The 26,663-nt window shown below is 38.5% G+C and overlaps 2 protein-coding genes across 4 annotated transcripts; both read right to left on the bottom strand.

Moving 5' to 3' along the window:
• Positions 1 to 6,576: 6,576 nt before the first annotated feature.
• On the bottom strand, positions 6,577 to 19,619 carry LOC149040225 (uncharacterized). Of its 2 annotated transcripts, XM_089182990.1 has the most exons (10): positions 19,228 to 19,619; positions 18,753 to 18,865; positions 18,154 to 18,218; positions 16,228 to 16,296; positions 15,939 to 16,004; positions 14,831 to 14,992; positions 12,064 to 12,141; positions 11,534 to 11,601; positions 7,959 to 10,676; positions 6,577 to 7,654 (listed from the first exon to the last, which is right to left on the bottom strand). In XM_089182990.1, exons 4-9 carry the CDS (start codon positions 16,292 to 16,294, stop codon positions 7,971 to 7,973), a joined length of 3,147 nt encoding a protein of 1,048 aa, XP_089039116.1. In that variant the 5' UTR covers positions 16,295 to 16,296; positions 18,154 to 18,218; positions 18,753 to 18,865; positions 19,228 to 19,619; the 3' UTR covers positions 6,577 to 7,654; positions 7,959 to 7,970. The 2 variants fall into 2 exon arrangements, with proteins under 2 accessions (XP_089039116.1, XP_089039115.1); XM_089182989.1 differs by having other exon boundaries at positions 18,753 to 19,619.
• Positions 19,620 to 21,167: 1,548 nt separating this feature from the next.
• LOC149040224 (uncharacterized) lies at positions 21,168 to 26,552 on the bottom strand. 2 transcript variants are annotated; one of them, XM_089183042.1, is made up of 5 exons: positions 26,373 to 26,552; positions 26,099 to 26,229; positions 25,379 to 25,446; positions 23,008 to 24,085; positions 21,168 to 22,151 (listed from the first exon to the last, which is right to left on the bottom strand). In XM_089183042.1, exons 1-4 carry the CDS (start codon positions 26,518 to 26,520, stop codon positions 23,968 to 23,970), a joined length of 465 nt encoding a protein of 154 aa, XP_089039168.1. In that variant the 5' UTR covers positions 26,521 to 26,552; the 3' UTR covers positions 21,168 to 22,151; positions 23,008 to 23,967. The 2 variants fall into 2 exon arrangements, with proteins under 2 accessions (XP_089039168.1, XP_089039169.1); XM_089183043.1 differs by having other exon boundaries at positions 26,366 to 26,535.
• Positions 26,553 to 26,663: the final 111 nt, after the last annotated feature.

Genomic DNA, 26,663 nt, shown 5'->3' with positions numbered 1-26,663 from the left:
AAAATGTTTCTTATGTCTCTTTTTTACGGTTCGGTAGATGAAGATGCACTACTTTATAGTGCTTTTCCCTCTATAGGGTTTATTGTGTAGCATTCTTACAGCAAAAAGGAACTGGATTTCCGATCCCCTCTTCGTTTCAGTATTTGTCGTGCATGAGCAGATACATAAAACTTACCAGATCCGTCTCCACCCTGGTACTCTTCCATATCATTAGCTTGCTCAGAGGGTTCTGCCTGCTTGAGGATCCTTCGACTGCCAACATCTGTAAAGTCTTTGGCAGTCGAAGCATCAAGGTTTGTTGATCCGACACTTGCAGAGCTATTATCCTTGTTTGTGGAAGGGACATCGTCAGGAGAGATCTCCTTATCAGATGGGAATGACTGGGCCTTTGAGTCACCAGAATCTGTCCGTCCACCCTGTTCTTCGTTTTCATTGTTGGTTGCCAGACCTTGCTGTGTACTCTTTGCTTTCACCTCTTCTAGTACTGTGGCAGTGTTCATCACCAACTGAATATCTTCCAATGAAGAAACAGACCACATGTCAGAAGTTTCGTTCCACTCCGAACACGAAGAGCTCCTCCCCTCATCGGAATCACTCAATGGATTGTGTTTAATTGGGTGTTCTTCGCTTTTAGATGCTTTTCGTTTTCTTCTACGCCTTTGACGATGAGTGCGGGAGGGCTTCTCGCTCATCTCTTCAGCATCACTGGATGGATTGTCTTTCATTGGGTATTCTTCACTTTTAGATTCTTTCCGTTTTCTTCTAAGCCTTTGGCGACGAGCACTGGAGACCTTTTCCCTCATCTCATTAGTTTCAGTGAATGGATTTTTATCCATTGGATATTCTTCACTTTTAGAATTCTTTGGTCTTCTTCTGTGCCTTTGGCGACTAGGTCTAGAGGCCTTCTTGCTGTTCTGTGACGGGTAGTCATTATCGGTGGCACTGCTGAAATTTGCAAACGGGTTCAGATCCTTTGGGTATTTGCAAATCTCGTTTGCCTTCTTCTTAATAATGCTCGGTCCTTTGGCACCCTTTTTTCCAGGCTGCTTCATAGTCGGTGGAGGGGGGCGAGGTGGAGCCGCCTTACGAAGACGTGGTTGACGCGGTGGAGGGGGAGCTGGGCGCACCGGAATAGAACGAGACGGAGCAGATTGGGATGGACTGGTATGAGAAACGGAAGGCCTATCAGAAGTAGGCGGAGGTGGAGCTTTCCTGTTGACCTTTGTTGGTCCTAATCTTGTTTTGTTCCTTCGACACGAAGCCTTCTTAGGACTATCACCCTTAGTGTCAGCACCAACTTTCCCTTGCCTCTTTTTCTCATGGTCACCAACCACGTCTGACAATGGAGCACGTGGAGCAGCAGAGGCCGTTGTGGTAGCCCCCTTGGAACAGGCAATATTACTAGTAACATTGCCATTGTGGTTTTCCTTCCAGAAGCTTTTTAAGGATCCTGGACGCGACAATTTTCTGCTTTCTTCCTTCGTGCTGTCTTCCTTGTCTGTGAGACTGTAGGATAATTACGCGGGTAAAGTGAACTCATGTAATTTAAGGAAGTACCCTAACGACTCTAAGAGTAAGAAAGTAGAAATTAACTCAGTTTTTATGAACTTGCCTTAATTCCTTTAAAGGTGATAAAACTTCTTGTTCATTTTTCTTGTTCATTTTTGTTTTATTCTCGTTGTCTTTACTCCAGTCAATTTCATTTTCCGAATCTCACCAATATTTCTAAGGGCTGTCCTATGTCCTCGATTTCCAAAAACACTTCATCGACTTCTTAAAACTGAGATTCAGCGCGCCTCAACTGGACAAAAGAATCGCTGGTTAAGTTGAAAAATCTATTGGTACGTCATTTAGTTTTCGTCCCAGACTTAAAAACAAACTGTTCGATATTTTCTTGCCTGTTTTGCAACTTAACTGATGTATTCTTTCACTACCTCAAAAGTGCAGAGAGCAAAAACTTTCTCCTAAATCTATTACACCCATGCTTATCGGTAAACCTTTCCGATGACCTTTTTTCTCCTTTTTCTCCACTTACCATTTGTCTTCGACACATTCCAGAGTCGCAGAAGGAACCGAAGCTCTGAAGTACAATTCTCGATGGTTTTTACTTTGACCTTTCTTCTGCATTTTCTTCAAAAAACTCATGATTGCTTCCTTGTGGTCAAAACGATCATACACGTTTCAGAAGAATGAAAATCTCCTATTTATCCATTGTGATGTCATGTAGCCATGACGTCAACATATCATTCTCATTTTCAATGTGCTGCGTCACTATAAATATTTTATCGATATTTTATAAAAAAGAAAGTTATTACATTCTTTGAAAGAAATGATAGCTAGACGTGATACTGTAGGTAGCTTTCGCCGTAGAGAAAAAGCTGTGGTTGTTCTAAACTGATGTGCGCGCGCAAACCCCGTTAAGTTATGCGCGATGAAGATACGTACAACAAATTCTAGATACTGAAAGAGGATCGCCTCAAAATTCTGAGACGTGTCGAAAATAGGTAAAATATTTTTAGTTCACTAATTGGGTACATTGGAATGAATATAGATTAAAAGTCTTGTTGTCTGCTTGATTTTCCTCTTAAAACCACAAATACACTTGACAGGGGAGTGAATCCAGTTAGTAAGGCACGAAGACAACACATAGATGCGATATTTTCTACTACTTTTTTTATTTTTTTTTAGTTAAAAAAATCTTCCCTCTAAAACCTCTACGTCTTTTTAACTGCTTTTTCATTCTTTGTAACGAGGGAGCTGTAAGGTTATAACTCAGTGCCAAATTAGCCATAGACCAGGCCAGAAGAGTGGGTTGTGTCGTCTTGTTTTGGAGCGACCGATGGAAACTTCATAGAGGAATACAGCATCACGCCGTTGTGATGATGTACATGTTTATTGAAAAATTATCGGTGTTTAGAGAGTTTCCTATATATCACCTGACTTGAACAAAAAAAGTTAGAATTCAGCCAAACACACAAGTTACCTAGTACAGAAGCTTTCACATGTAAGCTATCGGATTAAAGGTTACGTTTGCCCTTTCCAGAGACTCTTCACTTTGGATTTTGGTGAATCAGGAAATATAAAGAGCTAAATCAAGTTTTAAGTGAGTAACTGTAGGAGGCTTTGAGGAAGTCACCTCGCTTTACTCTTTGAGAAATGCTTGGCTTTTACGTTAAACTTAAACGAGTGAATCAGCTATATGACATGATTTTTGACATTGTTTAATTTGTTGTAGGAATCTGCAGCGGGTCCAGAACAGCAGACTAAATTAAATTCTATAAGATCTCCGGACAGCAAACTGAAAGTAGTAAGTAATGAAGACAGCAGCTGTCTTGTCTGGTGATGGTCTTTATTCTTGTGGTTTTTCATCTGCTCATGTATTCTTCGTTGCAGTATTTCTCAGTCAGATCCTCGACCATCACTCGCACATAGTTTTTTTTTTTTACTGCTTTTGCCTTTTTTGTTTTTGTTTTTGTTTTTTTTGCAGATAGAAATATGGATGGAAATAAAAAAAGGGACAAGAAACAAAACGCGTTACCAAAAGAGCTCCAGGAAAAGTTCATGACGACAGACAGCGCTGTTTTACAAACAAAGAAACTCAATTCCGGAGAACATTACGCTGATCTTGACACCTCTTGAGTCAACTTTGTTTCTGGTATCATCAAATGTAATATATGTACGTAAAACATATTAAAGACTTATTTGATAAAGAAAAATGAAAAGGAAAGAAGTAATACAGCATTATGTCCAAACATTGTTTACACCGACGTGCGTTCCTCTTTGCTGGGCGGAGCCTGCCTTCAGAAAATGCTCTAGAAATGAAGGGAAGGTACGAGCTCTATGGACAAGAACTGAAAATCAAGAACTATATCGGGCTCGCATAGGTTCACACAAGAAACTGAGGCTACGTTCACACGGCACCGGACGAATTTTCGACTGGACATTCTGTACACTCCGAACCGTATGAAAGTTTCGTTCTGTTCAGATGGGACTGATAACAGGATTAATTTTGTGAAATTTGTGAGTGTTTTATCGTCTTATCATGCACAAAACGCTTCTTAACCCAGAGCGAAATGGCGTCCAGTGTTTTTGCTGCTTCGACGTCTTCGATTTATTACGTGCGTGGTAAGTCCGGCATGGCTTACACATTTGCGAGATAATGTTATGCAATAAAGCTGTAATATTACCGAGCACCGCAATGAATAAACCAGCACGTTCCATCTTCGCATCTATGCCGCCACGCCTTCGCCGTACAAAAATTTCGACGTTTACGGTGTTCACACCGTGGCGTTCAAATTATTGACTGTACCGGCTAAAAATTCGTCTTCGATTTTGGTGTTCAAATTTTGAACGCTTGAGCGTCCAAAGTTTCGTACGTTAGGCGTGGTTCCATGTGAACGAAACGCACGAATTTTCCATTGGTCGAAAATTTGAGAAACAGTTTAAAAGTTTAAAAAGAGGATCCTCCTAAATTTCGTTAAATAACCCTTGTCTTGTTGAAAAAAAAAAAAAAAAGATCGTAACGCTAGCGCTTGTAGCAGTACCGCCATTTGTATTTCAAGTTGATGGAGTCTGTTGATAGTGCTGCATGGAGATCATCACGTGACTTGTTATCCTTTCACAAGGTATTGCTGCGCTCTTTTATCCTTTCCCACGGTATCAACGAACGTTTTTCATTCAATTAATTTGTTGTTGTTTTCTTTTTCACATTATCATGTTCCCAAACAACAGCGTAGGCGTAGCTCAATCTTTTTGCGTATAAACCTCACACAATCCTAAATTTTCATTTATTGCCTCGAAATATAATTTTACAAAATTTTCACTTGATCATATAAAGGGGGAAAGTGTAAGTAAAGCAAATTAATCAGCTTCATTGAGTACATGTTTATTTCTTCAGTACTTCTATACATGTTTATTTCAAATGTCTGGGTCAATAAGACTTGGTAAACCAAATTTTGCCATGAAAATTTTCGTTAAAGGTAATCACGATTGCCTTTTTGTCCAAACCTTTCTGAGGTTGGTTGGGGTGTAATAGCATGCGAGTGGGAAGACAAACCTATGGCTGTACAAACCTTGCTGAGGTTGGTTGGGGTGTAATAGCATGCGAGTGGGAAGACAAATCTATGGCTGTACAAACCTTTCTGAGGTTGGTTGGGGTGTAATAGCATGCGAGTGGGAAGACAAACCTATGGCTGTACAAACCTTTCTGAGGTTGGTTGGGGTGTAATAGCATGCGAGTGGGAAGACAAACCTATGGCTGTACAAACCTTGCTGAGGTTGGTTGGGGTGTAATAGCATGCGAGTGGGAAGACAAACCTATGGCTGTACAAACCTTTCTGAGGTTGGTTGGGGTGTAATAGCATGCGAGTGGGAAGACAAACCTATGGCTGTACAAACCTTGCTGAGGTTGGTTGGGGTGTAATAGCATGCGAGTGGGAAGACAAACCTATGGCTGTACAAACCTTGCTGAGGTTGGTTGGGGTGTAATAGCATGCGAGTGGGAAGACAAACCTATGGCTGTTAAAATCGTCAACACTGCGTGAAAAAAATATTGACGCGTCTCTTTCCAAAGCACATAAGATAATTTTTAACTTAAGTCGACCTACGTTCATTTTGAACATTAGTATTTATGTACCTGCGTAAACAAATTCATTCTTGACTCTTCGCAGTTTCTTTATTTGCGCCTGGCTCAATGAAATGATATTGAAAGTTTTCTTGGAGGGAGTTGAAGGAGGCCGATTTAATGTTTCTGAGTCTTGTAGTCCTTCAAGGTTTTTTCACCCATTTAATCAGTGGCTCAAAACTCAACGGCCACGCTTATGCGTTTATCGAATGAGAGGCGTCTGTATGGCCAGTCTTTTTATTTATTGCTCATGTTAACTGATACGAGAAGAGTGGTGTTATATTAACCCTTTGACTCCCAAGATCTCATTAGTAATTCTCCTTACTATCTGCCATACAATTCTTATGATGTCAATTTGGATAATTTGGTACTGGATCAATAAATAATCCCCTAATTGATATATTTTCTTTATTCTCGTCACTTCTATGCTTGATATTGTATTGATATTGTAAGCAGAAAATCTCTCTTAGTCACTAATGGGAGGTAAAGGGTTAAGAGTCCTTAATTAGTATGATCGGAAAAGCTGTAAAGTAGGTATAGCACTACACTAGTCTGTTCGATATCATCTGAGTCTATTGAATGTCATTTGGGGTGTCAAAAGGGAATTTATGTAGAGATAGGTTTTCACTCTTGACGGTTGTAAACTTCCAATGGAAGGCGGCTTAATATTCTGGGCCATTTGTAGGTTGACGAGTAAGCTACTTTCTCAGACGGCTTATCACGAGAAATGACTTTGCAAATTTGACGGAGTTATGGATAATGTGAGTAGAACATCTTTAAGTTTGACGCAGTACTTAGCTTACCGCGGGGAATTAGGGCGGGGAGACAGCTGCTAACATTCCAGTTTTTTTTTAAAGAAGTTTGCTTTGCTGTTTTTGTTACTTTTTGCTATGCTCAGATTTTTCCCTCTCTCGCTGCAGCACATTCCCGTCAATAAATTTCAATTCTATTGCTCTGTAACTCAGTAAACAGCATTTAATGTTACTTCAATCAAATTTAACAATTAAATGGGTCAATAACCCAATAAAAGTGACTGATTACATTATTTGGCTACAACTTCATTGTACTTTTTGAAATTCTCCTCTAAATGTTTCATAAAATACACAATTTTAGAAACTGACCAATTAAAACAACAATAAAAAAAGGAAACTCCTCTTTAACTTCTCGTTTTGCGATTGGAAAATTAGTTTTAACAGCATACTCAAAATATATTGTCATCCTTATGCATAAAAACTTTATCGCTTTCAAACGCACCCGGGAAAGATCTGTCGAAGTATTAGTAAAAATAATGTTAAATACTGGCTATCAACGCTAAAATCTGTTAATTTAATTCAGAAAAATCCAATAATCGTGATACAGAAACTGATCATAACTTGGTAAATTTCCTCCAAATGTTAATCACAATTTCCATTTAACTGAAAGTGAGATAATCGAACGATCAGTCAACTGATTATTCTCCAATTTCTATGAAAACGTTTACGCATGCACATGGTTTTGACAGCTGTATATCAGCCATAAGACAAAAACCGATTAAAAGAAAAAATTATTAAAAATATTTTAGGGAAAACGGCGTTTTCCAGGTGCTTTTTAGCTTAAACGGAAAATTAATATAACCGGCCCAAAAACTTGTTTATAGATAAAAAACTCACTCATGCTGGATGAAAATTTTTTTTACATAGCCAGTCACAGTAATTTCACGAAACCGCTTTTGAAAAAATTACTTTTAAGCTGGTTCGAATCAGATATTAAAGATAAACACTGCAAAGTCCTTTTTCTTTGACGTGTCCAAAATCCCTATAGCTTATAAGAACATTTAAGATAATAAGTAAAATATCAACTTGTGAAAGAGTAGAAATCCGCACGGACTCTCAAAGGCTCTTTCTGTTCTGCTTGCTTTGCATAGAAGTCTCTTGCAGAGATTTTATTGGTATTCCTGTGGTTTCTGTTCCAAATGTCAACCTTTGTAGGCAAAGGTTTATTTCCTTGGGTATCGTCATCTCTATGATACAGCTCCAATGCTCGGTCCCTGAACTGAAAAATAAAAGAACCACAATAAGGGAGAATCTTTGAGTTTACATAAAATTTTTCATTCGGTTGTACGACAAGAAACGATACACTTCACAACAATTATTATCAATCTTATTTTCTGTGAAAAACGTTTTCATCGTTAAGTCTGTAAAGTGTCGACTCAATTGTAAAGTATCTCAATTTCTTCGGGAAAAAAAAGCAATTCTTACCCACTAGACAACCAGGCACCCGTGCTAAAATATATAACCATACAATTTTGATTAAAAGCTACGTTGAATTGCATAAATGTTATGAAAAGAATAATTACATGGATCAGCAACTAGATGTCCTTGATATCAAGTTTGACGTCATCACCAATGAGTACAAATGGTGCCCAGTACTTCACCTCCTTGAACGTTCCAGATTCCCTCATACATCTCATGGCCTGATTGAGAGCTTCACTTGCCTTCTTGCCTTTAGCAAGTGCATCGTAAAAGAAACTCATGAACTCCAAGGTTCCTTCGTCATCTAACGCCCACAAGGCTACCACAACAGATCTAGCGCCCGCACCCAGGAATGCTCGGGCGATGCCGACCACGCCCTCGGCCATGACCTCCCCACGAGCACTGTGACAACAGCTTAGAACAACCAGTTGCGCCCGCAGTCCAGCTTCCATGACATCTTTTATCGTCAGTAGATAGTCCTTTTCTTCAGGCTGAGTGGTTTCTCTTGTAGTGTTTGGTGCCAAGATAACTTCCCCAGTTTCCATTTTACCATGCGCTGCAATATGTACCAAAGCCACTGATGACAGTCGTTTTAACACTTCTCCTTTTGTTGCCATCTCTCCAGTAAGGGGGGAAATACTGAGAATTCGTCCAATCATTTCCGCTTCTTCCCTTGCTCCCGGAAGTTGCACCAACCGTCTTCCCTGATAAATGATCTCTTTGAAACATGGGTCGCCAACAAGCAATGCACCACTCTTCATGTGGAACTCAGCTGGGGAATCATTAATTAGTCGTAAGGTCGTCAGGGAAGGAAGCACACGAATTCTGAATGAATCACTCAGATAAGTTGAATTCGAGTCCTCCAATGCCGCGTAAGGCACAAGACAAAATGGACCCTCAGGAACAAATGTAAGCTCGTTGCCTTTGATCAGATCAGCAATAGGAGTAACAATGATGTCATAAAGCTTCTGTAGCGCACTTGATTGTGAGAACCTTACATCAACTTGAACCATATCGTTTGCCACTTCCTCCGGTTTCGGCGAGTAATGAGGAGGATTTTCGCATGTAACAGCACCTCTTGCACCGACCTCTTTCGAGGCAGTTTTGTTCAGTTGCTCGATGAAAAATTCCAATTCCTCCTCATACTTATAATTGTTCACATGTACCTTTCTCGATTGGATATTGTCGTCGCTAAGGACAACCCAGAAGTGAACGTAAGGTCCACTGATAGCTATAAAAATTGTACTTGATGGAACAAAACTAAGAAGGGCGAACGAAAAATCTCCAGGCTGATATTTTGAGGTTAGTAGATCCTTCAGAGCTTGAGCGCGTCCTTTCTCTGCGGTGAGAAGAGCATCAACAACTTCACCTTGGATTAGATTTATACGCCACAAGCCTATGTATGTACTCTTATGCTGATCACGATAAGTAATCTTCAACTGATCGCTGAAATGCAGACTCGCCCTGATACTATCAAACACCTCTACACTAGAGTGAAAGCAGTCAAAGGCCCTCCTTAGTTTACCTTGACTCTCAAAACTTTCTCCAAGAAGAGAGAGTGAGAATGCCTCTCCGACCTTGTCTCCCACTTCTTTAGCAATTTCTAGACCACGTTGATGGTACTCGATTGCTGTTTTGAACTGTCCTAGACTACAATAAGCGCAGCCGAGATTGCCATAACTTCTTCCCTTTCCGACCTTGTCTCCCACTTCTATAGCAATTTCTAGACCACGTTGATGGTACTCGATTGCTGTTTTAAACTGTCTTAGACTATGATAGGCGCAGCCGAGATTGTCATAACTTGTTCCCTCTCCGGCCTTGTCTCCCACTTCTTTAGCAATTTCTAGATGACGTTGATGGTACTCGATTGCTGTTTTCCACTGTCCTAGACTATGACAAGCGCCGCCGAGATTGCCATAACTTGTTCCCTCTCCGGCCTTGTCTCCCACTTCTTTAGCAATTTCTAGATGACGTTGATGATACTCAATTGCTCTTTTGAACTGTCCTAGACTACAATAAGCGCAGCCGAGATTGCCATAACTTCTTCCCTCTCCGGCCTTGTCTCCCACTTCTTTAGCAATTTCTAGATGACGTTGATGGTACTCGATTGCTGTTTTGAACTCTCCTAGAATATGATAAGCGCAGCCGAGATTGCCATAAGTTGTTCCCTCTCCGGCCTTGTCTCCCACTTCTTTAGCAATTTCTAGACTACGTTGATGGCACTCGATTGCTGTTTTGCACTGTCCTAGACTATGATAAGCTTTGCCGAGATTGCCATAACTTCTTCCCTCTCTGGCTTTGTCTCCCACTTCTTTAGCAATTTCTAGATGACGTTGATGGTACTCGATTGCTGTTTTGAACTTTCCTAGACTACAATAAGCGCAGCCGAGATTGCCATAAGTTGTTCCCTCTTCGGCCTTGTTTCCCACTTCTTTAGCAATTTCTAGACTACGTTGATGGTACTCGATTGCTGTTATGAACTGTCCTAGACCTTGATAAGCGCAGCCGAGATTGCTATAATTTCTTCCCTCTCCGGCCTTGTCTCCCACTTCTTTAGCAATTTTTAGACTACGTTGATGGTACTCGATTGCTGTTTTGAACTGTCCTTGACCTAAATAAGCGCAGCCTAGATTGCCATAACTTGTTCCCTCTCCGGCCTTGTCTCCCACTTCGTTAGCAACTTCTAGACCACGTTGATGATACTTGATTGCCGTTTTGAACTCTCCTATATCATTATAAGCGTTTCCAAGACGCTTACAATGGATTCCCTCTTCGGCTTTTCCTCTCTCCACTGGAACCAGAAATTTTTTTCTCTCGTCAATCTTGAAACGGGTCAAGAATAAATGGCTGATGACGTGACGTGAGAAAGTTTCAATAATAATGAGAATATTATACAACCGATTGGGAAATGTTTTGTATATGACTGGCCAGGAGCAGTGGTATTTTAGTCAAATTTGAATCACTTATTTGTTAAAGTAGCATTTTTAATGGTAAATGAAATTATCTTGTTGTCAATTTTGAAACAATGGCTGAAATAATTTCCGATTGTGAGGCGAAAGAAGTGCAAGAGGGTAAGGAAAACGCAGCAAATATAAACATCATGAAAAGCACGATGTGGCCTACAGTCTGGAAAAAGTGGGCTGAAGCGAAAGGATTCAGGCCGAATATTTTGAGCCACGAGATCAAGAAATTTGATATTAATCTGAAGAGGTTATTAACTGAGAAAGAAGGACAATTTCGTGCAATGAGCCACACAGTTTGCGGGTATTGGGAACATCCCTGGAAGGTCATTTAATTTAAAAAAATCACTCGGGGTGTTTTTCCTCAAATACCCCTTGTAACCATGTTATTCCTCATAAAAACCTTGGAATTGGACATACGTGACTAGCGGGGGTTTATCTGGATGATTTGCTATCTTAACAATACTTTTATTAGATTGAGTATTACGAGCTTTCTAACCGCAATTATCTGTTTAGTTTCGGGCGTCCTACTGTTTTCTTGTAGTGACGCGGATGAAGAGCATTCTGTCTAATCTCTGCGAATTCGATATTATGGCCCCTTCTGTTCAGTAAAGTTTTGTGGAAATGATCTTTGAAAATATTATAGTCTCTAATAGGTGTCAGTGAACACTGTTTGCATTGCCTAACGCATCACATTTGAAACACTCGTCAAAGGATACGGCCAATCCCATCTGCAACCAGCTCCTTATCTCTTCAAACAAGGATAGCTCGACACAAGCACTGGCTCCTGAGAGGGTAATAATAAGCGTCGAAAGGTAAATAATTCACTACCGTCAACATCTGATGATAAATGTATCCAGAATATCGACTCACACCTTATCCACACTAGCAAACCATGTTTAGTTAAACATGGTTTTCTGACTGAAAATCAGAAACAGAGATCTAGAAAATTGAATTTTCCACAGATTTAAGTAATTGCTATCTTGTATTTCAAATGTGGTACATTTTAAGTCGATAAACATGGGTTCGTGGAGCTTCTATGAAGAACAAAAATCAAACAGCTTTAAATCATGTTTAAGCTTTTGATAGGTTTTGACTTGGTTTGGAAAATACTTTTTACCTACGTAGCAGATATTGATGCGTTAGATATCATTGACACCCGAGGTACAGTCAGCTGTCTTAATCTATACAGTTCCCTTGGAAGAAATCTCAGAAAAGAGGTTAGATGATTCATAGCTGAAACACGAACCTTTCTTTATCGCTTTGACCAAAGTGGGTTCCAATTGAACGGCAACTGTTGCATCATTAAGACATTCTTCGTAGTTTTCTGTGGAATTCAATAATTACGTGTAAGTCGTCATCGCACGTCGATTTGCGTGCTAATAATACTCATGCAAAAATTTCAGCGTGCTTATTGGCTGAGAACACGTCAATTAATCCCAAACAGAATAGAAAGTTGAAGTTAAGAGCTAACGTCAGAATGCATCAAACAAATAGCTAGACGTAATATAATGAACGAAGCGGCTAATAAAATCATAAATAAACAAGGTAAGAGTGTTATGTTAGACTTTTTTACAAGTTGTAGTGATTTATGCCTGTTAACGGTGGCGACAATAAGGCGCACCATGTACATTTCATAGTCGCTATCAAGTAAATTTTGGCGGACTTTGAGTTCGTCTCAAGATAGAACAACGCAAATACACAAGGAAATTTTTACAGTAACTTTATAACCATCCTTTGGTCTTTTAAAAGCTTGAAGCTCAGTAGATTGTGTCACATCGGTCATTGTTAAAACTGTCTTTGTTTTGATGCTACTTTTCGACATAGGAAAAGTATGTCGGACAAAAATATTCACCAAAAAATAAATATTTCCTTGGTAGCTTCAATAACGACATGGGATTAAGTTTAGACGATAAAACAAAGGATTATGTTCACAGAAATACCGTAGGTCCAGTACATTCGATACATGAGGTCACACAAATCGGGTAATATTCACGGTGAAAATTTGTATATTTGAGCGGTCGAACGAAAAAAATTACTTCTCGAAAACAAAAATATATTTATTATTATATTACAAAAAAACTACACCACAATTATTAGAACATGTTGGGCTAAAAAATATAAATGTAGGGGGGAAAACACATTTGGGTGACTTGCCACAATATTTCAAATTCCTTCGATGGATGCTGACATCCTCTCCTAAGTGCAGGAAGTTGAGGTTAAATTAATTGACAGGTAAGCCGCGAAAGCAAAACAAAACATAATGAAGAAAGTAGCAACGTTTTAACTCAAAGTTTGAGGGAGAATGCTAAAATTAAAAACGAACAACAAAGGAACAAAAACTGGCTACCAGTCTGGCTTACAAGAACGAATATGAAAGTATAAACCGGTGGCCCTCAGTAAAATTATCGATGAATTTTACGCAACATTTTGCACGAAAGACGGGGGAGATTGCGAGAGTGATAACTTTCATGTGATGGTTACTGCTGTCGATCGATACATAACAGGGATAAGGTACAAACAGTCATTATTCTCTAGAGAGGTTTAAAAAGTTTGAAGCAAATTATTGAAGAAAAAGCTCAACTACTTTGGCAACAATTTGCGAGCCTTGACACGAAATAAAGACACTAAAAAGCGAAACAGAGTCATATTTTGGCTTGTATGTTTTATCTGGTAATCACATGATATTTTGCGTGCAATTTGGAATAAATTAGCACTCGTAAATTTTCAACGACTACAAATTGCCCTCGCCCTGGTGCTTGTGCAATTTGGACAGGCTTTGAAAACTTTATTTGCGATAATTCTCAAATTGCACTGGAAATCATTGTGGGTTGTGTGTGTCAAGTTATATGCAGAAAATAGAGCTAAGCTATTGGTGGGAATATAGTCACGAGACTATTCCCATAAATTTATGTTATCTAGTTAGTTGAAATTGCCCAGCGCCACACACGGTTTTTGCTACTTGCCCCTTGGCTATGGATATTTTAAAATTGGAAACTGTATGAGTAGGGTCACGAGCAACTAACACTGAGAGTTCATGTTAGGCAATTCTACGCACATCAAAGATTTCGTTTTAAGGATAAATATCAAAGGAAGCATCTCTAGGTTTCTTTTGTATCATTTTTGTACCACACAGAATTTGGCTTCTTAGGCTGAGAAAGCCGACACATATCCACATTATCTGATTACGATATTCCAAACTTTTTAACTAAAATTTCCGTCAGGAAACGAGATGCTTAGTAATAGGAACAAAAACATTTATTGTTGTTCTTTGCAACCTTGAACATCTAAGTAAAGATGAACAGATGATTTGGATTTAGAAATTTCGTTTTTTATAGCTTCTGTTTGTCTTTAAGTGTATGGCCCTTTAATGAGTCGATCCCTTCGAAGCTTCAACATCAACGTCTCAGTTCGTAACTGAGGAAATCTTCAAGCCATTATCTCTGTTATGTAGCTAAAAGAATCTTATGATTCTCAGAATGCTGTTATTTAGAGCGAGTTCTAAAATTAGAAAATTTTGACTAGTTCTGCTATTTGACATTTGACAATGAGATCTTCCTTTTGGCCCATGCCTTAGTCGAAATTTTACCATTCAAATCTCCGATATCATTGTTAATATCACACGTGCCAGTGATTCCAAGCTTATTCTCAACGAAAATGTCTCCTCTGGAGACAATTTGCACAAAAGCGAGTCACAACGATTGGCGAGGTTGGACGTAATGCCGTGTAAGAGGGCTATAATCTTGGATTATTAAAAAATGCGATAGGGACTTCTCAAAAATGCGATGAAAGATTACTTAAGAATTGTTTTTTTTTTTAAGGAACATTTCCGCGTGTTTGTTATACATGAAATATTCATTTTGCCGATTTTATTTGGGTTATGAAGTGAGGAAAGATGCACAAAGTGCAGGAAAGACAACAGGAGTGGATAAAATCCTGTTTGAAATGGGTACAGATTGTTTATTTCGTTATTTCGGCTATGTAAAGATTTTAGAAGTTTCAAAAACAATTCTTACCCAAATGGAAATAAGCTGCTGCCCTGTTGCTGTAAAGCTTGGCGTTCAGCCGTATATCTTTGCAGTTCACTTGAAGTCCTTCCGTGTAGAAGTTTATCGCCTCCTTAGTTTCTCCTTGTTTGTATTTCTTGTTACCTTCCTCGAGACATTCCTTTGCTCTCTCTGAAAACACATCGGCATAGTGTTAATAAGTTAGTGATGAATAAAGCTACCCTAGACGGATAATGCAAACTTTTACTTAACAAAGTAGATTGTAAGTCATAAAGAAACTTAAAATTCTGCCAAAATAAAAGGAATTCGGAAACGATTATTCGCGCATTTAACTATTTGCTCACGTAAAATAAACTCAGTAAATGGGAGTCTTAACTGTGGCACATCTACTGAGTTTAATTGAAGCGATTGTTATTTCGGTCATGAATATTTCACAGAAACCTCTTCTATACTACTAACTGAGGATTAGCTCGATTAGGAGGCATAAGTGAAGTCTGATGAAAATATGGTCTTTCCACTTTGTTGTTCTCTTGACAGCCGTTCTTTGGGACGTTACGCTACGTCCCCCCCTGCGAAATCCTAAACACGGATACGAAGGAAAATAGCGGTCAACCTTTGGGCATGCGCAAGGGAATCAATTCAGACCGGCTGCGCACAATTTCCCGCGCAAAAATGAGAAATACGATCGCTGTCTTGCAAAATAAGAAAAAGAAAATTGAAACATTCATCTGAAATCTGGGAAAGGAAACAAAAGTAGAGAAAGGGAAAACTTAAGTATTTTTGTTTCCTGTTGATTTACCTTTTTATTTTGAGGTCTACCAAAATAGTTATACGGTTTTGAATACCATACGTGACTGACTGTCTTTTTTGGCTCTTTTCAGCTCTTGTGAGATAGCCTTGATGCACCTCACCTAGTTTTGCAATATCGGTAAACGTGCAGACGTTTGACCGCTGTGCTTTGCGTTTTAGACTATCGATTGTGAGCTTCCAAGAACTTTCTATTCCGAGGAGTTGAGAAATAATTTGAGATAAATCAGGACATATGAAATTATTCATCCATGACTGGAGACTTAAAAAAAATACCTAGGGGCGTATCTCAAAGAATCTAATCCCTCACCTCTTAAAAAGTCATCGTATACACCAAGTTTTGTCTCACTTGAAGTAACTTGACTTTCGTTTGACGCTGAAATTATCAAAAATATACTTTTTTATTTAATAACACATATGTGCAATTCCAACCGGTGCTTTACTTCGCTTTTTCCCTTTTCGTTCGCTAGAAAAACCAGCGTTTCATTTGTTTCCTAAAACCTGCAAGTGTAAACGGTCCAAAAAAACTGCACCGAACAAAACATTCAATCACTTACTCGATTACCATAGAGCCGTCTTACTGAATTGTTTTCTCTCACCTGTGACTGGAAGCTCATTGTTTAAGTCCAGATCCTTTCCTGCTGTTGGGGGATTACCTTCCGCCATAGCTGGAAAATAAAATGAAATTGATTGTACTGCGCTAAAGAACATCGTCACAAAACAGAAAAGGCGGCTCAAATGAAGGTAATTTAAAGAGAGCAAAATAGACCACCTGTCTCTGATACTAAGATATAACAAAAGAATGAGAATTTCAAAGTTTTCGTCGTCACACTACTGTGGTCTCGTGACCGTGCGAGTCAAATTCCACTTATTATTTCATATTTGTTTGTTCGTTTGCTTGGTTAGTTTCGATACATCGTTCAAGGCTCTCCATTTCTAAACATGATCAACCAAATTGTACGCAAATAAGCATAGAACATCCTTCACTTTAAGAGAATTCTTGAAAGTTGTATGCGTCGATTAATTTAAAGTTTCAACATTCCCTTCCTGGGCAATATCTCAGGCATTTAAACTTTTGAAGATTCGGTCCTTAAATATTCCACCCTGGGCCAAAATTGCGTTCAAATGCCGTATTCGACCGCCAGATTTAATAGGCAAATGCTCCTTTTAAAGAAAAAATCATCAAAAAGAGAGGAAAGGCATGGCGCCTGGCCTTATCTTAAAACTGTCATAGATCATGATGATGCAGTTGCCTCCAATACTGAGTGCGTTGTGCTGGTGTGAGCGCAAGTCAAATTTGTATCTCCTCTATGACAAAAATTGAAACTTGAGAGTACTCCGCTGGAGAGACTTGACAGTTTCGGTTCAAATTTCCCACCTCACCCGGGAACGTTTCAAATTCTGCACTCCCGGAGTGCCTTTTGTGTCAAATTCCCCACTCCCTGGGTACGAACCACTGCCAAATACCCGAAGGTTGCCGGGGAGGGGAGGGGGATGTCACCGCTTCGAGTTGAACGGGGCATTTTACAAACGCTGAACACAGTCAGTCAGAATATCTGTAAACGCATTGCTGAGAAAAAAAATTTGTTGCTGTATAATTCTGAAGAGGATAAATAAGAAATTTTTCATGTTAGGTGGTTGTGCTAGTCTCATCCTTCAGAACAGCATTCTGTGCCGTTGTTAGCATTCACTGATCCTACATTTTTATCCTCCATGGACGATGTAAATAGTTAAACACATGTGCCGGCTAATTTTATCGGTTATTGCGCAAAAAAAGCATTTCTGACAAAACAGGTTAGAATTATATGGCTAATACGCAATTATTATTGTTCAAGGCGATGATTTAGTTCCTGTCAAGGATTTGATCATTGGCGTAGAAAATTTCGAAGACGATCGAGGTCGAATGATGTTCGCATGCTACCGGAAAAACCGAAAAAGATAAATGGTGACGAGAAGTTTTGTTTACATACATGATCACTGATTTGTTATCAATATGGTATTTTAGGGTTAAATTTTTTCACTTTTGTTAGATCTTTTTGACGTTACCCTAATTTCCCTTCTATTATTATATTTTCCTGTGTAGTGAGACTCACGAGCGAGCAAAACGAATCTTGTGATCGGCTATCCTAAAGGGTAAAATGTGCTTTCTCTGGACTTCCGTAAATGAACTCGCAAAAAAGAAATAATTTGCTTGTAGCCGGTCCAATACTTTGTAATTTTGTAACCAGACGTTTGTTTGCCATAAAAAAGGGTTTTGCAGCAGTTTTAGCAACAATGGGGCCGAAATTTTGTCTCCTTGTTAGTCAAAATAAAGACAACCATAACAAGTACATATGCTACAACCTCTTGGTTTGTATAGTTTTTCTATGCAATAAATCCTTTATTGACAAAGCCTTTGTCTCCCTCTTTAACAATGCAGAGAAGGAACTTGGCCGATATACAGCTTTCTTGCTCTCGGGCCTGGAGAGTAGCGCAACTATAGGGGTATACGTGCAATGAATTTAAATATAGATATTGTTTAGTACCTGTTAAACTGCCATCCTCTGAATCCGTTTATCCTCCAAAATATGTCATTTTTATTTTTGCATGCCTAAAAATATTAAGAATAATATATTTTGCTTTAATACAATTTCGATGAAAATATGAAAGATTTCATATTCACGACTAAATACCAAATTCCATCTAATGTCTAATTTAGAGATTAAAATTGCTCTTCTACTTCACACAAGTTCGTTTAATTGCTTGTTTCTTCGTTTTGGTCTTGTTTGATACTATATATATATATGTATCTACATATTTTAATATTTTTGTATTCTGATTAGTTCATCCTGCGATTTAGTCATTTATCTCTCGGTGGAGAGCACTCGCTATTCGCAGTTCAAAATCCTCTTTTTTCTCTTAGCAGTACAGACTCCACCAAAAGCATGTGAAATTGAATCGAGAAGGATGAAGACAAACCTCAAGTCATACTTTTTTTGTACTAAGAGTACATGTTCTTTTGATTGCACAGATTTATTTTATAAGAATAATTTCACCCATAAAACCACAACAATATTACAAGTGCTTCCCTCGTTTATCTTATGAATTTTCTCGCAAAGATCCTTACCATTAATCCAATTCTCACCTTCAACTCTGACTTGTGAAAATGTGATTTCCCTCACAGGTGTGTAACAAAATGATGAGCTTGGTAACAAGAGCAGTTTCGAAGAAGCTGAATATTATTATGAGCTTATCGAACTGGAAACAGAAAATGATGTATTACTCGTTGAATGTGTTAGTCATGGATTTATTTTGTGGGCATCGTATTTCACTTTTCAATCGCCAAGTTGGGACTGGACGTCAAATAAATTCATAACTTTTCACTTTCGTCAGAGCGGAGTATGGCACAAATATAAATGTAACGCTGTGTCGAAATGCCCGGCAGCCAAGCCCTGTCTTATGGACTAAATGTCTGACAGTCAGAAATGCTATCGAAAGGTTCTTTTAAGCTTCTTAAGAGTATCACAACCTAATCCATGCAGATGTTTGTTTAGAAATGTCGACGAATATAAAAAATTGTTATTTCTTTTTTTAGAAAGCGAATCTTAGTTGAGTCTCACTTGCAGAACGTTTGATGCGCTCGCGAGGTCATTCCTAAACCGTTTCCGGTTTCCTGTCACGTGCTCGTTGCACTCAACATCAAGGAGGCATCAAGAGCCGTCACGCGACAAGCAAGTGCTGCCGGTAGCTTCTGTTAAGAATGAAAAGCAGAGATAAAACCCCTCGAGAGAGGCTCAAGCGCATAGAATTAAGTTAAGACGGACCAAGAATTGCGATAATTTTTCAAGTGCACCAAATTAAAAATAATCACCTGACGGCAAGCAAACATGAAGCACACTTGAAATAGAAATCTCTCCGTGACTTGATTTTACTTCATACCTTAAAAACATCGAAGCAGTTTTCTTACAAATAATCAAATTTTTTTCCCGCACGTCTCAAGGGCACATCACCCTGCCCCGGCTAGGACTAGAACCCAGGTCGCCCGACTCGAAGCCCAGTGCACTGACCACTGGACTACTGAACAAAGCCGTGCCCTTGGTGTGCCCGCGGTACAGTTGACCACGCAAGTTAAAAGTAGCACCTTGTACGGTCGTACGGTCGTACATCAAAATTTTTTCGGCTTGATGGGTTACTACTATTTTGTAGTAATAGTAGTCTGCGAGCTCCACTATTACACATAACCGTATACTAAGTATTGGGACACCCTATATCCAATTTTTCCCCAAGTATTATAACGCTTTTAATTTACTTGCATACAGGTACTGCCCTAAAAATTTACTGAAAAGCAATTTTTCTGCACCCTTTCCGACAATTTTGTCACGACACAAGTGTGTACTGTTTTGTATACTGATCATTATGCATACACGTATACTAAGTGTAAGGACATTGTATATCTGTTATTTGTACTAATTATAGCGGAGCTCGCAGAGCGTAGCCCCATAATTATACAAAATAGTAGTGGTAGTAACCCATCAAGCCGAAAGTACAAGGCGCTACTTTTAACATGCGTGGTCAACTGTACCGTGGGCACGGCTTTGTCCCGTAGTCCAGTGGTCGGTGCACTGTGCTCCGTGTCGGACGACCCCGGTTCTAGTCCTGGCTGGTGCAAGACGTTGTGCCCTTGGGACGTGCGGGAAAAAAAATGCGAGCTCCGCTTTTAGGCTTGGCTAAATCTACATATAACCAAAGCTCTTAATTTGCTCATCTATAACTACTGCAGACATTCTTACCCTAAAGCTGTAAGAGATTTTCCACTTTACCACTCTTCAGCAACTTTTTCAGGAACTTTGTCCCAGTCGAGTCACTTGAGCCGGTTTAATCATTTCTGTCAATTGGATCATTTCAGCCAGTTTGGCCATTTCAGCCAGTTGGGGCAATCAAGTCAGTTTGGCCATTTGAGATAGTTGCATCATTTGAACTGCTTTGGTCTTTCAGTCAGTTGGGTCATTTGAACTGGCTTGGTTATTCAGAGCAATTGGGTTGACCAATTAAACTGGATTGGTCATTTGAAGCAACTGGGTTGACCAATTGAAATGGTTGGTCATTTGAGGCTTTTGGATCATTTCAACTGGTTCGGGCATTTGAGGCAATTGAATCGATGGAACTGGTTTGGTCATACGCAGCAGTTGAGTTATTTGAACCAGCTTGGTCATTTGAGGCAATTGAGTCACTTGAACAGGTTTGGACAATCAAGGCAGTTGGAGAATTTTAACCAGTTTGGTCATTTTAGTAATTTTAGTCAGTAAGCTCATCTTAGCCATTTGGACCATTTGAAGCAGTTTGGTCATTTGAGAGAGTCAGTACCAGTGAACCTCTTTGGTCATTTGAGACATTGTGATTGTTTGAGGCAGTTGAGTAATGATTGTACTGTGTCATCATTTGAAACAGTCCAATCAGTCCATACAATCTATGATTTAAGTTTGGTGAAAATAATCAATAGTCCAGAGCAGTTCAAATTTGACAAGTATTCTAGTATCTTGCCAAAAAACCCACTCAAGAATAAATGCAAAAAGTTGCTCTATCCCGCTAAAGGTCACAACCATCACCATACAATTGTTTACTAAAGTAAAATTTCATTTGTTTGCTAACTAAATTGCTAAGAATTAAAATGCAAACCACTACTGATTAAAATATATAGGGCCACTCACTTGACCTCTGGGGGTAAGCTAACCTATATACACTTGTATTGAACAGTTTAACTAACAGAAAAAACAATTAATCCAACAATTACAATAGACTCCTACTTGGGTGAACACTGGGTATTTCAAACCTCTTGTTACAATGTCTCAAGCAGACACCTGCTGCCACCCACTGGAATAAAAAAAAAATTCCCAGAATTTTCACTGACCATGTATGTGTAGGAAAAAAACTATATACTTAAAAAGAAAGCATGGTTTCCTCAATTATAGCCAGACAAAAGAGAACGCTAAAGCCAAATGGCAACATCATCAGTTTTCAAAAAATAAGCACATTTGGATACTAAGGTTTGAGACAAAACATAGTCTTGTGTACTGTCTGGTTAAGTAATATTGCTTAACCTCACAAGTCTTTCAGAGCATTTAACACATTTCTGATCACCCTTTGCAAGGCATTACACTGCCTAAAAATTGGAAGTTCAGTTTCAATTGTTCTAATTGCTTTAAATTAGTTTTAAAAGTTCTAATTGCTTTTAATATTCCTACATGTAACTTAAGGTCAAGAGGGACAGCCACAACAATTTTCTCTTTACCATTAGCAGTCCCTAAGTTGTAGCTCAACTCAGCTATACCACATACACTATCAATCCTCATTACTGGAATAAAAGCTGCCACTGACTCAACTTCAAATGATGGCAGGCATGCTTGAATCAGTAAACCAAAGTAAAACCTTGCATGAGGGTGAACTTTGTACCAATGAACACAAGCCAGGGTGTAAAGTAGGTTCACATTTTTGCCAGTTGGGGAACGGATAGTTAAAGAGTGCTTGAAAAAATATTGGACAATCCCTGCAAGAGAAAGAGGAAATAGTAGAGAGGATGAGTGCTACAAACATACATGTAGTAATCTTCATCGTTCAGTGAAAAAGGCTTAAGAATTTAGATTCACTAAGATCTAGTGAATCTTACTTCTTATATACATGTAGAGTATTGCTTTGTAATGTGATAAATAGCAAACTGTTAAGTTGCAAACACTGAAAGTATTTACTATTATTGTCCTCTGCATCTAAATATACCAAGGTAATAACAGCAAAAGGGTATGCTCACTCATTAAGCAGGTGTTTATTGGGTTTGGTTCTCCTCTTGCTTGTTTGTCAATAAAGTATTTACTATACAGATTCCAACACAGAAGCCCACAAAAGGGGATAAACAAGTCTACTTTGACTGAAAATCTTATAACACTGAAGAGCCAACTTAATATTTATTGTAGCGACTATAAAAGGGAAGTAAAAAAATTGCCACAAGACAGATTCAAGGGGAAAAGGAAAAGTATTCCTCTGCATTATATCACTGTTGCCTCTATTAATAATTCTTTGGAGAGCCAAAATATTTCTGACAAGGACATGTTCATTCTACACTTTTTTTAAGTCCACAGGAATAAATACACTTTATTTTCTCCACTAAAAACCAGCATTTATCTGGAACCTAGCATTTAATTTAGAAAATAGGGTAAAGTATGACCCCTTATCACACCTCACTGTCCTCACAAATCAATTTCAGGGCAAAAATGATTTCAAACTGATTTGATTGTTTTTTTCTACAGGTCTTAAAGTCATGGCAAAAAATCTGGAACAAAAGAATAAACAAATCAAACTAGTTTGAAAAATTTAAAACTAGATTTGAACCACAAAATGTACCAACTCACCTGACCGCAGATCCACTGAAACTGTGTCCAAACCATTTGCACCATACCATTGGGCAAGTGTACAGGCTGACTACTCACTTCTTGAATACCAGGAGTCAACTTTCTGGTCAAAAAGTAGCAACTGTAGAAATTGACATGATAATTTGGGAACATAAACGATAGTGTCTTCCTTGAGTAGGAAAGTGTACATTGTTGTCAAGGCTTCAACTTCGTCATCACCCATGTAAACTTCCTTGATAGGAGATAACACTTGAATGGAGCATTTGTCAACAAATTACAAAAGGAACAGGTCAGTTCCAATGTCAGCTTTGAGTTTCATACTTTCTCTATATTCAGTTGGAGTACTTGGGGCATCAAAGAAGAGCTTTCCTTCTGCACTCTTAAAATTCTTCCAGACTCTTCCATCATAAATGTCCCCAAGGAAGTTAGGATCTTGAGGACGCTTTTTGTATTGCTCACATTTCTCAGAAAATCCAGGAAGCTTTAGGAATTCCTGCAGGGTTTTCTGAACAGAACAGTAGCAAAAGACTCTTTTTGCTTTTAAAATCAGTTCTCCGTGTTTGGAGTGCACAGCTTTGAAAAGTGCTGCTCCACTTGGCCTTCTTTGGCTTCTATGTGGATGATGGGGAAACTCCACAAAGCTTCAACGTTCACCCTTCTTTCATCCATTTGACAGAGTTCGTACACAGTCCTCAGATTTGTAACATGAAGAGCATTTTGGGCAAACAATGAGTTTCTCAATATCATCTCGATTGATTCTTAAATACTTTCTAATCATATAGAGGGATTGGGGAAGCAGGTTTGATATTTGTTTTAGTGCTTTGCAATGAATCATTCTAGCCATTAGATCCAGTAGTCTCTTCAGAAAACAGAACAGAACATTCACTGCAGCATCTGACAAGTTGTGCATTACTTTCCATGTCATGACAAAAATAATTATAAGACTGATAGATGTGTTGCTCAATACTGATAAATTATTACTCTGCATAGTGTTGCTCTCATCAAAGGTAATATCATCATCCTCATATGATGACAGTAGGTTTTTAAACTGCAATTCAGCCTCATCATCAGTCTCTCCCTACAAAGAAAAAAGGGTAAATGTGTAACTTTCAACCAATATTAAAAGAAAAAAATACCCACTCAGCAGCATTCTGTTTCTTTTACCATGAAATTACCATGATGCCATTAAGTACCCCTTCAACATAAGAGGAAAAGTTCAAAATACATTCTAGCTATGCAATGCTTTAGAGTGGTATAAAAGTTACAAGTGGAATATTCCATGGTAATATTACTTCAAGAAAGTGTAGCATAACTATTTTATACTATGCAATAGAAAATACATGTACAGTGGCCAACACTAATATATACAGGGCGTGAAATTGGGCCTAATACAGGCACCAATGCGACTAAATTTTTCACTTTGGTGACCAAATCCTGAAAGTTAGTCACCAAATTGGTGACTAGAATGTTTCATCATAACCTTACCAAGAGATATAGTGAATTAAAAAGATTTGCAAAGATAAATCAGTGGCAAACTTCCTCATTAAGTTTGTTTCCAAAATGTAGCACATGCATCTCAATTGATACCTATGAGCTTTAACGTTGTATATCATCCATCCTAGTGTCCACTTTGTAGCACATTAAAGATCTTTTCCCTAACTTAATTTTGGAGAGTCTATCTAGAACACTGACAGCGTAAAGAAAGATTCTGTTTGTCTTTGAAAATGGCGACCAACTTTGGTCGTTCAACTCGGAGCCCAGTGCACTGACCACTGGACTACTGAACAAAGCCATGGCGTTGGCGTGCCCGTGGTACAGTTGGCCGCACATGCTAAAAGTAGCACCTTGTACAGTCGTACGGTTGTACATCCAAATATTTTCGGCTTGATGGGTTACTACTATTTTGTATAATTATGGGGCTACCCACTGTGAGCTCCACTATCAATGTGACCTATGCATAATGGTAAGGTTGAGTATTGCAATTAATTTCTGGTCAAACTGATTTTCACTACATGTAGTATGATTTGCATTTTCCTTCATTTAAGGATTATAGTAATAAACAAGGAATGAGGGAAAATACATACATACATCCATTAGTGACTTTCCCCAAAGGGGCTTTTCAAAGACAATACTTATTTGTTAAAAATATTGTGTTCATGAAGTCAAGTGGAGAAAAAAGAATACAAATAAAATACAAATATTTAATTACAAATACAGTTCAAATTCCTTTCAAATAGAATTGACCTGAAATAAATGTCAGTGCAGCTCTTCATTTTGCACATGCTCGGTACCCACTGAGCAGCAAAGGCTAATGACAGGCTAGATGATATTTACTGATGTATTAGTCAAACAATTAAAACATCTGGCTTACTTGTAAGCTGTCAGATGACTCAGCATTTGACAACCCAATACTGCCTTCACTTCCAGAAACATGTGTATCTGTTGGTTAAAGAGAAATATAGGTCACTTCAAAAGAGAGTGAGAACACGGGTTTAGTCACCAGCAACAACAAAACAAAACAAAAAAACAAGAACTGTGTTTTTTTAATGCATTTTTGCTTATAAAAATAAATAACTAACTTCTTTTTTACTCAAAAAAGAAGTTGTATGATTCTCTATGGTGACACTTGCAACACTATATGCATTACAATCCCAACTATTCATATATCTGTTACCTTAAATGTCAATGCTAAAAAGGTAACTCGTGAACACAAAATTATTACACGTGCAAGGAAAATTTTGTCTTAGAGGAATTATAACGATTTCTAAAACAGCATCCTATATTTTAGCTTAAAAGTGAGGCCTATAGGTCACAAACAATGAATAAACATGCAAATCCAACTGCATTTTTGTATCCCCCAGGTCTAACTACCTAACTGAATTTTGATTTATAAAAAAAAGTGGTCTTTTGCCATTAAATTTAGCCCCATCCTAGAGCGGGCTAACATCTGCAATACAAAAATGCACTTTATAAGCCAATAAACTCCAAGCCCCCAAAACTTCAATCTCACCCAAACTTTGCTTTAAAAGAAGGTTTATTCTGAAGGTGAATAACATTAAAGTTTGGTGTAAATAGATATTTGAATATATACCTTGAAGTTCCGGACTTTCGGCGGCAAATTCTGCAACTTCGGAACATTCATCGCTTGATAACACAAAGTCAAGATCCAGGTCGCTTGAATCTGAATTGGAAGATCTTGGCTTGGCAATTCATCTGTGTAATCTACGATCAAAAATAAAATTAGACACAGCTACAGATTAAGATGTTGTTCCTGAATATGAAAGGAATAAAACATCGACAAGCAAAGTTTGAAAAGCCGACCAAACAAAAACAAACAACCATTCAAAGTCACACTGACTCAGTACCAATATTTGCATCATCAACGGTCTTCCTTCGCTTGTGAGCATTAAACGTCCTGATTGAGACCAGACGATCGCAATGATCGCAAAATCTTCTCTTCTTCCTCTTCGAACAATACACAGTTTTCTCATTTACAGGTAAAACAGTATCCATTTCCAACGCCAACGTGACTGGAAAAACTATGCTAGCTCGTGGAAAAAAGGCTTGGTTACGAAGCTCACGCAGCCGCTTCATGGTTATTTGTTGGTTCTTAGGCGGGAATTTTCAGTTCACGAGGTTCGCTGATTCAGACTGAT

This window comes from Pocillopora damicornis, chromosome 9, assembly GCF_964200805.1.
Source record: "Pocillopora damicornis chromosome 9, jaPocDami1.2, whole genome shotgun sequence".
Classification (NCBI taxonomy): Eukaryota; Metazoa; Cnidaria; class Anthozoa; order Scleractinia; family Pocilloporidae; genus Pocillopora; species Pocillopora damicornis.
The sequence above is the reverse complement of the archived record's forward strand: the minus strand, read 5'-3'. Positions and strand labels throughout refer to the sequence as shown.

Coding starts and splice junctions, on each gene's coding strand:
- LOC149040225 (XM_089182989.1), bottom strand. CDS start 16,294: ATGGCGGAAGGTAATCCCCCAACAGCAGGAAAGGATCTGGACTTAAAC. Junction 11,602..12,063: donor GGTCAAAGCGATAAAGAAAG/GTTCGTGTTTCA, acceptor TTACCCTCTCAG/GAGCCAGTGCTTGTGTCGAG. Junction 10,677..11,533: donor GGTTGCAGATGGGATTGGCC/GTATCCTTTGAC, acceptor ACCCGTTTCAAG/ATTGACGAGAGAAAAAAATT.
- LOC149040224 (XM_089183042.1), bottom strand. CDS start 26,520: ATGGATACTGTTTTACCTGTAAATGAGAAAACTGTGTATTGTTCGAAG. Junction 26,230..26,372: donor CGTTGATGATGCAAATATTG/GTACTGAGTCAG, acceptor TTTTGATCGTAG/ATTACACAGATGAATTGCCA. Junction 24,086..25,378: donor AGTCATCTGACAGCTTACAA/GTAAGCCAGATG, acceptor TTTTCTTTGTAG/GGAGAGACTGATGATGAGGC.